Genomic DNA, 9,319 nt, shown 5'->3' with positions numbered 1-9,319 from the left:
AATTCGTGTGCTTTTTTGTTTGTTTGTCTTGTGATATAACACATGTGCAGTTTTAGAAAGTACACATGCTGTCTCCAGCTAGAAAAGTAGACATAACCTCCAAATTCTTTTTAATTCACATAAAGTGATACTGAACAAAAGCTTGCTAATTAAGTTCTAACGACTGGTGTTGCGAATAATATATATGTAAATTTCCTTTTGTCACTCTTACAACTTGATATTTTAGCTGTTTTTCCTCCTAAATAAAACACTTGACAAGCATTGCATGGCACACACCTTGATTCTAAGTGTGGTCATGGAGATGAGTGCGAGTTTCCAGCTTGTAAACCGTGGAATGACTAGGGTAGATCTAGACGGATGAAACACTTAGATCCGTGAAGCACATGCACATTTAGACCTAGAACACTACACCGAGAGGGAGATAGGGTAGAGAGGTGCTGGTGATGAACCTGAGCCTTCAGACGAAGTCGCGGTTGTGCTGGCCATCGCTGGTTCGGTGATGGAGGTAGCACACGGGCAGCGACGGGTGGAGTAGAGGTTGCACGGACGTCGATGCAGTGCAGACGGGACGTAGCAGTGACGACGGTGAGGGTCAGCGAAGCTTCCCGTCGCTGGCTGCGCGCCCTCTTAGATCGGTCTAGGGTTTTGTCGGTGGGTTTGCGGCTCACGGCGAACCTCGTGCTTTGAGCCGCCGGCCCCCACCTCTTTATATAACGCAGTGCGACGGGGGCCCACCAACCATGTAGGGTTGGGCGCCCCCGATCAGGGCGCGTGACCAAGGCCCAATAAGCCGTTGGGCTTATTGGTTAGGAGATCAATCTAACATTCTCCCCCTTGATCTCACTATTACTTTTATCTTTAAACTTTAAAACTTCAATCCTTTTATCCTTACTCATTTCTTCACAGATGATGCATAGAGCATGTCTCATCGTCACGGTCAATCGCCAATAGATTTAACAGCTACAATGCACGTCTCTGATCTGAAATAGTTACTTTAACTTTTGGGCCCTTTATAGTCCAGGAATCATAGGCTTTCCCTTAAACCCATGCCGGCTACATGTTCTCTGAACACGTTGGGTGGTAAGCCTTTTGTAAGCGGATCCACGAGCATCTTTTCGGTACTTATATGCTCAAGACTTATCATTTGATCCCGGACTTTATCCTTCACAACATAATACTTTATGTCAATGTGTTTGGCAGCACCACTTGACCTATTGTTGTGAGCATACTGTACTGCTGGATTATTATCACAGTATAACTTCAGTGGTCTATTGATGTCGTCAACCACCTTCAAACTGGGTATGAACTTCTTTAGCCAGTTCACCTGCCCCGTTGCCTCATAACACGCTACAAACTCGGCATACATTGTGGACGATGTAGTGACGGTTTGCTTTGAGCTTTTCCATGAAATAGCTCCTCCTGCGAGAGTAAACACATATCCAGACGTGGATTTTCTATTATCTCCCGCATAATCAGAATCTGAATATCCCACTATATGGAGTGAATCAGATCTTCTATACGTCATCATGAGGTCTTTTGTTCCTTGCAAATAACGCAAGACTTTCTTTACCAATCTCCAGTGTTCTATTCCAGGATTGCTCTGGAATCTGCCAAGTAACCCGGTAACAAATGCTAAGTCAGGGCGCGTACACACTTGAGCATATTGCAAGCTTCCGACAGCTGAAGCATATGGAACCACTTTCATTTGATCAATCTCATATTGGTTCCTAGGGCATTGAAAATCCCCATATCTATCGCCCTTGACTATAGGAGCAGGTGAGGGACTACATTTGTACATACTGAATTTCTTTAAGACTTTTTCTATGTATGCCTTTTGTGACAGTCCTAATACCCCTTTACTTCTATCTCGGTGAATCTCGATCCCTAGAATGAACGAAGCTTCACCAAGATCTTTCATATCAAACTTTGAGGACAAAAACTTCTTTGTCTTCAGTAGTAGACTGACATCACTACTAGCAAGTAAGATATCATCCACATACAGGACAAGAAAGATAAACTTCCCATTCTTAAACTTTGCGTAGACACAATTGTCCTCAACATTATCTTTAAACCCAAAATTCTTTATTGTCTGATCAAACTTCAAGTACCACTGTCTTGAAGCTTGTTTTAATCCATAAATAGATTTCTTTAGGCGGCATCCCAAACGTTCTTTTCCTTCCATGACAAAACCTTTCGGTTGTGCCATATAAACATTTTCCTCTAAGTCTCCGTTGAGAAATGCCGTCTTTACATCCATCTGATGTAATTCCAAATCGTAATGTGCCACTAATGCCATTATGATTCTGAAGGAATCCTTACATGAGACTGGAGAAAAGGTCTCATTGTAATCAATCCCTTCTCTTTGTGTAAAGCCTTTTGCCACAAGTCGGGCTTTATATCTCTCTATATTCCCTTGAGAGTCAAGTTTTGTTTTGTAGACCCATTTACAGCCTACTGTTTTGGCTCCTTTAGGAATTATCTCCAAATCCCAAACTTTATTTGCATTCATTGATCTCATCTCATCTTCCATGGCCTCAAGCCACTTTGACGAATGATCACTTTTCATGGCTTCTTCAAATGAGGTGGGATCATCCTCCATTTGAAATTCTTTAGTGTTGTACACTTCATAATCAGCAGGAATAGCTGATTTTCTAACTCTTTGAGACCTTCTAGGGGCCTCCTCAATTGGCACATTTTCTGTTTGAGGCTGTTGCTGCTCCCCCTCATGTGTGGCAATAGGTTCTATAGGATCCTGAGGCATAGGTTTCTCATCATCATTCATTGTTGCCATAGGCGGGATAACAACAGGTGCTGGCACCACAGTGTCTTGTACTGTTGGTGCAGCAACAGCAGGTAGTGAGAAAAATGGCTCATGAATGATCGGAGTGGGTGCATACACCCGCTTCTCTTCAAGGTCAATTTCTTGAGCTACCATGCTCCCCCTAATCATTTCATCCTCTAGGAAGACAGCGTGTCTCATTTCTACAAACTTTGTATGTCTGTTAGGACAGTAGAAACGAAAACCTTTTGACTTTTCTGGGTAGCCAATGAAATGGCAACTCACTGTTTTGGAATCTAGCTTCCCAATATTTGGGTTAAAAACTTTAGCCTCAGCAGGGCTCCCCCACACACGCAAGTGGTTAAGTGAGGATACTCTTCCTGTCCACAACTCATACAGTGTTTTGGACACCGACTTACTTGGTACTCTATTGAGAATATGAATGGCGGTTTTTAACGCCTCCATCCATAGACTCGTGGGTAAAGTGGAGTAACTTATCATACTACGCACCATATCCATCAGGGTACGGTTACGCCTTTTAGCTACTCCATTCTGCTGAGGTTCGCCCGGTGTTGAATACTGGGCGACTATACCATTCTCCTGTAAGAACCTTGCAAAAGGTCCAGGAACTTGTCCATATGGGGCATGCCGACCGTAGTACTCTCCTCCACGGTCAGACCTGACTATCTTAATCTTTAAATCATGCCGATTTTCAACTTCTACTTTAAATATTTTAAATTTATCCAATGCTTCTGTTCTTTTTTTAATTGGATAAATGTAGCCAAACCGAGAGTAATCGTCTATGAATGTTATGAATGAATCATAAACATCCACACTTTTTACAGGAAAAGGATCACATATGTCTGTGTGAATAATCTGTAGAATTTCTGCGCTTCGTTTGGCATCTTTCTTAATTTTCTTTACATACTTTCCTTTTATGCAATCTCTATATTGTTCTAACTCTGAGAGCTCTAATGGAGGAAGAATATCATTCTTAACTAGTCTTTCTATTCTCCCCCTCGAAATATGGCCTAAACGACAGTGCCATAATTTCGACAACGTATCGTGAGCTCTCTTTCGTTTTCTGTTTTCATTGTTCGATAAGGATACATTTTCATTCACATCACATACGGAATTCACATTTTTACGAAGTGATAACAAATAAAGCTCGTCTTGTCGGAAGACAAGACCAACACATTTATTATTAAACAATATCCGACATTTGTTATTTCCAAAATGGCAATCATAACCATCATGGTCCAACTTTGATACACTAATAAGGTTTCTTTGCAAAGAAGGTATATAAAGAACATCTCTAAGAAAAAGTATGAAGCCATCTGGAAGCTCTAGAGGAAGATCTCCAACGGCCTCAACATCTGCTTGTACTCCATTTATGACTTTAATGAAACTTTCGCTTCTTTGCAAAGTTCTCATCGAACGGAATCCCTGTAATGAATTAGCAACATGAATAGTTGCACCTGAATCAATCCACCAAGTAGATTTTGAAAACTTTACATACAAGGATTCATTTACGAACGTAATAATGTTCTCACCTTTATTCTTCATAATCATCTTTAAGAAATCAGGACAATTCTTTTTATAATGTCCCGTCTTCTTGCAGTGGAGACACTAGTCTTTAGCCACTGGGAATTGCTGGTTCTGAGACTGTTGCATGGAACCTTTTCCAGATGACTTGGAGGAAGAGCTGTTATTATAGTTCTTTTTCTTATCTTTTAGGTAGTTAACAGAACCACCTTGTGAAACTTTTATTCTTTCCTCCTCCTGCACACACATGGCTATGAGCTTTTCCAAATCCCATTTTTCAGGCTGTATGTTGTAATTAACAACAAAGGTGTCAAATTGTTTGGGCAAGGAAGCAAAAATCAAATGAATAAGAAACTCATCCTTGAGTGCCAAATCCATTGGTTTGAGCTTAGATGCCAGATTGCTCATTCTCAGTATGTGTTGTCTAATGCCACTGCCGCCACTAGAGTACCTTTCTGTAACCAGCTGCTTGATCAGCTGGGTTGCATATGTCTTTGAAGAGCCAGTGAACTGACTCTTTATTCTATCTAGGTACTCTGTGACCGTGTCACAGTCTGGAATTGAGCCCACAATAGCAGGCTCAATCGTGTTCTTTATCACTGCCAAACACTTCTTATTGGCAGTGACCCATTTCCTATGCTCAAGGTCATAGGACATCTTTACGGGAGTAAAATCCTGCTCTCTGTTCTGCCATGCAGCATCAGTCTCATCTGTCTCCCTCACCGGTGCCTCAGGTTCTTTGGGACACGGTGTGGTGACAACCCAGTCCACCTCAACGAGGATAAAGGCCAGGTCTATCTTTTTTTTTCACTCAATATAGTTATCACTTTTTAGAGTGGGGATCTCTTTGATATAACTCATTAAGTTGTATCCTCCTGAAAACACAATTCAAATAGTGTGAGAACAGAAATAACAACAATAATTGCATGCCTTAGTTTAACGTTGGTCAAAATTAAAACATACAATTATTTTCTACACTAATTCTACATCACCGTTGGACAGAAATAAAATTAATGTATGACAAAACCATTATAATATTACCATTAATCAACGTTGGTCAGAATAACAACAATATTATAATCAATTTAAAACATATCCATTTTCAAAATTAAATTCTCCCGTTGGTTCGAATTTAATAATGAAAATTACATCTTTAAATACGCAGCGGAAACTTTAACATTTAATAATCTTTTTCCTATTTTCTAGAAGCAAATTTACTATTTACTGAACAAAAAATATCATTGGATAAATTTTGTACAGAAAATTATCATAAAAATTCAATTCAAATTGATCAAACTGTTTTATGAAAAATAAGAAAAACAAAAACTGTGACTTTACTATTTATTTGGCCATTTCGGCCCGATCCATCAATCAGTTTGCGCAGCCCAGCGAAAACGGCCCATGGCCTGTTCACGCGCGCGCCCGTCAGCGCACCCGGCCTAGCACCCCGCGGCCCAGCCGCGCGCGCCAGCGCACCCCCGCGCCCAGGCCACGTGGCGCTCTCTCCCCCGCGCCCAGGCCGCAACTTGGGCCTGGGCCGGGATTTCGGCCGAGCAGCAGCGCCCGCCTGGGCCAAAAGAAGCCCGAGCCCTCCTGGCCGTTGATCTCCGATCGACGGTGGAGCGCGCAGCTCGGGGCATCAAAAACCCCGGCCGACCGCGCCTCCCTCAGCCCTAGCTTCATTTTCACTCGCACGCTCTCTCTCTTCTCCTCACTGCTCACCTCTTCTCTTCTCAGTTCGTCACCGAGCGACCACGGTGAAGCAGCGAGGTCCCGACGCCGTCGCCGGCCCCCTCGCCGGCGTGCGCGCTCCCCAGCGGGTGAGCGCGCCGCTGTCGAGCGGCCTGGCCGCGGCGCCCCTGTGGCCGGATCCTGGCGAGCCGTGCCCCCTCGGCTGGCCTTTCTTTTCCCTGCGCGCGCCGGCGTGCTCGACGGCGAGGTGAGCCGAGCCACCCTCTTCCCCTTCTTTCCCCGTTCGGTTTCTTTGATTCGGATTTTGGCCCGATTTTCCGATTAGGGTTAGGGTTTGCTTTTCCGATTTGAAATCGGTTCTTTTCCTGGGTTAGGGTTAGGTTTGGGGACGACACCGTTTTTCTTTTTTCCCAAATCGCCTTCGGGTTCTTCTTTAACCTCATTAGGGTTAGGGTTCATCCGAACCATATCTTTTCTCAGATCCGACGGATCGAGTTTAGGGTTCAACCGAACGTCGGCCGACCCTTTTCTGCTTAGATCCGCACGGATCCAATCAACTTTCTACTCGGGTAACTTTTAATTTCTTTTCTCCGATCCAAATCTACCGCTAGAAAAGGCTCTGGTACCATTGTTGTAAACCGTGGAACGACTAGGGTAGATCTAGACGGATGAAACACTTAGATCCGTGAAGCACATGCACATTTAGACCTAGAACACTACACCGAGAGGGAGATAGGGTAGAGAGGTGCTGGTGATGAACCTGAGCCTTCAGACGAAGTCGCGGTTGTGCTGGCCATCGCTGGTTCGGTGATGGAGGCAGCACACGGGCAGCGACGGGTGGAGTAGAGGTTGCACGGACGTCGATGCAGTGCAGACGGGGCATAGCAGTGACGACGGTGAGGGTCAGCGGAGCTTCCCGTCGCTGGCTACGCGCCCTCTTAGATCGGTCTAGGGTTTTGTCGGTGGGTTTGCGGCTCACGACGAACCTCGTGCTTTGAGCCGCCGACCCCCACCTCTTTATATAGCGCAGTGCGACGGGGGCCCACCAACCATGTAGGATTGGGCGCCCCCGATCAGGGCGCGTGACCAAGGCCCAATAAGCCGTTGGGCTTATTGGTTAGGAGATCAATCTAACAGAAGTCACAGCCACAGCTACAGCCTACAGGAATGAAATTGAATCAAATCAAGAGATTATGTCGCTCTTTTTCACCAAGAGATTATTGGCTCTTTTTCACCATATAATTGTTGGGACCTATTACAAAGTAGAAATAGTCCAAAGGAGCGCACTCTGATAACTTCAAGTCTTGCTTAAGCTTAAACCAAAACTTTGCTAAGTACACTAAGTTTATGTAGGTCCATCTAGCATCTTAACGGCTCCTTTCTTCATAAATTTCTTATTCACAACTCCTCTAGAGCACAATTGACCAAGCAATTCTCTTGCCTCCTTTACCAAGCCTTCATAAGCCAAGCCTTCAACAAGCATAGTGTAAGTCGATTCGTTCGGCATGCAGCCATTCGATATCATGTAAGCAAACAGGTCGATAGCATTATGTGTTTCACGCCTTTTGCAGAGCCCAAGAAGAATAGCATTGTACAGCACCACAGTGGGCCTTATACCCATATCTTGCACTTTAGAAAATGTTCTAATCGCCTCCTCAATTCTGTCTTCTCTACAAAGACCAGAAGCTATTGTTGTATAAGTAATGATATCTGGTTGGAGCCCTTTGCTGATCATCTCATCCAACAGTTCTAATGCTTCCTTTGTTTTGCCAGCCTTAGTAAGGCCATCTATGACCGTGTTATAACTAATCAAGACCGGGCTACAGCCTTTGTCCTTGAGTTGATGAAGCAAGTCAATAGCAACATCAACTTCCCCATTGCGGCAGAGTGCAGTAAGCAGAGTGTTGTATGAAACGATGTCTGGGTAACAACCCCTGGACACCATTAGTTCTACAAATGCCATTGCTTTATCCATCTTCTTTTGTTTGCAGAAGGCATGAAGAAGTGGGTTATAACTCAATGAATTAGGCGTGCATCCGTACTTGGGGATCTGCTCAAGAACTTCCATTGCGGGCTCAACCAATCCTCTACGACACAAAAAACTAATGAGCATATTAAATGTTACCACATTTGGAGGGCAACCCTTGTGGGCCATCTCTTCCATGAGCTTCTCGGCATCTTCCCACCGTTCTGCAGTGAACAAGCCCTTCAGCACAATGTTGTAACTAACCGTGTTCGGCTCGCACCCATAGGACGGTAAGTTCTCCAAGAACTCCATTGCGTCGTCAACCCGGCCTTCCTGGCAGATACCATTGAGGACGACATTATAGGTGATGATGTCCGGGGCGCACTCCTTGTCCCGCATCTCGTCGAGGAGCTTCATGGCCTGCTTGTACCCACTCCTCTTGCAGGTGGCCTCGAGCAGAATGGTGTAGGTGACGACGTCGGGCAAGCAGCCGCGGCGGAGCATATCGTCGAGCACCGCGAGGGCGTTGCTGGTCCGGCCGCGGCCACAGAGGCCTCGGATGAGCGTATTGTAGGTGTAGGCGTCGGGCTCCACGGGCATGTCCGCCACGAGCCTGCGAGCGGCGTCGAGCTGCCCAGCCCCGCAGTAGCCCGCCACCATGGTGTTGTAGGCCACGACGTCGCGCCCGCACGCGCCCAGCACGCGGCGCGCGTCCGCGGTGCGGCCCGACGCGCAGAGCTTCTTGATGAGCGCGGCGCAGGGCCCCGCCGCGGCCGGCGAGGGCGGGTCTAGCCCCGCGAGGGAGTCGACGAGGCGGAGGGCATCGTCGAGTTCGCCGCGGCGTACGAGAACGCGGAGGCGTTCGGTGGCGGAGGTGGAGGAGGCGCTGCGGCGCGGGGTGGCCGCGGATGCGGCGGGGTATGCGGCGACGCGGGGGACGAGGAGGAGTTGAGGGGGCCTCGGGGTTGGGGGCTTGGGCGGCGCGGGGAGGGAAGGATAGGGTTGAGAGGAGGGGAAGGTGATGAGAGCGGCGGACATGTAGGACGGCGGCGCAGCGGGCGGAGGCGCGGCGGCCATCGTTGTCGGGCGACGAGGCAGCACAGCGGCGACGATAAGGTCAGTGGAGAAAAAGAAGGGGAAAAGTCCGTTCCAGGGCCTCCTTGGAATGCGGGATTTTTTTCTCCTTCCTACGTTTTTTTCGTAAAATTAAACTGATTTCTGTAAAATTTCGGTGTGATTCCTGTAAAATTCCTACGTTTCCCCCTTAACTATAACTTTCTGAACTATCGGTTTCCCAAAAGAAAAGAAAAAAAAACTTTTTAAACTATCGCCACAGT

The 9,319-nt window shown here is 46.2% G+C and overlaps 1 protein-coding gene and 1 long non-coding RNA gene across 2 annotated transcripts; both read right to left on the bottom strand.

Moving 5' to 3' along the window:
* Positions 1-4,000: 4,000 nt before the first annotated feature.
* LOC136463612 (uncharacterized) lies at positions 4,001-7,078 on the bottom strand. Its single transcript, XR_010761045.1, has 3 exons — positions 6,777-7,078; positions 4,333-5,199; positions 4,001-4,225 (listed from the first exon to the last, which is right to left on the bottom strand). It is a non-coding gene; the product is annotated as an uncharacterized lncRNA (long non-coding RNA).
* Positions 7,079-7,184: 106 nt separating this feature from the next.
* LOC136463611 (pentatricopeptide repeat-containing protein At1g09900-like) lies at positions 7,185-9,095 on the bottom strand. Its single transcript, XM_066462595.1, has one exon. The coding sequence runs from the start codon at positions 9,057-9,059 to the stop codon at positions 7,362-7,364; it is 1,698 nt and encodes a 565-aa protein (XP_066318692.1). The 5' UTR covers positions 9,060-9,095; the 3' UTR covers positions 7,185-7,361.
* Positions 9,096-9,319: the final 224 nt, after the last annotated feature.

Source organism: Miscanthus floridulus, chromosome 7 (assembly GCF_019320115.1).
Source record: "Miscanthus floridulus cultivar M001 chromosome 7, ASM1932011v1, whole genome shotgun sequence".
Classification (NCBI taxonomy): domain Eukaryota; kingdom Viridiplantae; phylum Streptophyta; class Magnoliopsida; order Poales; family Poaceae; genus Miscanthus; species Miscanthus floridulus.
The sequence above is the reverse complement of the archived record's forward strand: the minus strand, read 5'-3'. Positions and strand labels throughout refer to the sequence as shown.

Excerpts from the sequence above, each read along its gene's own strand:
- LOC136463611 (XM_066462595.1), bottom strand. The coding sequence starts at position 9,059 with ATGGCCGCCGCGCCTCCGCCCGCTGCGCCGCCGTCCTACATGTCCGCC.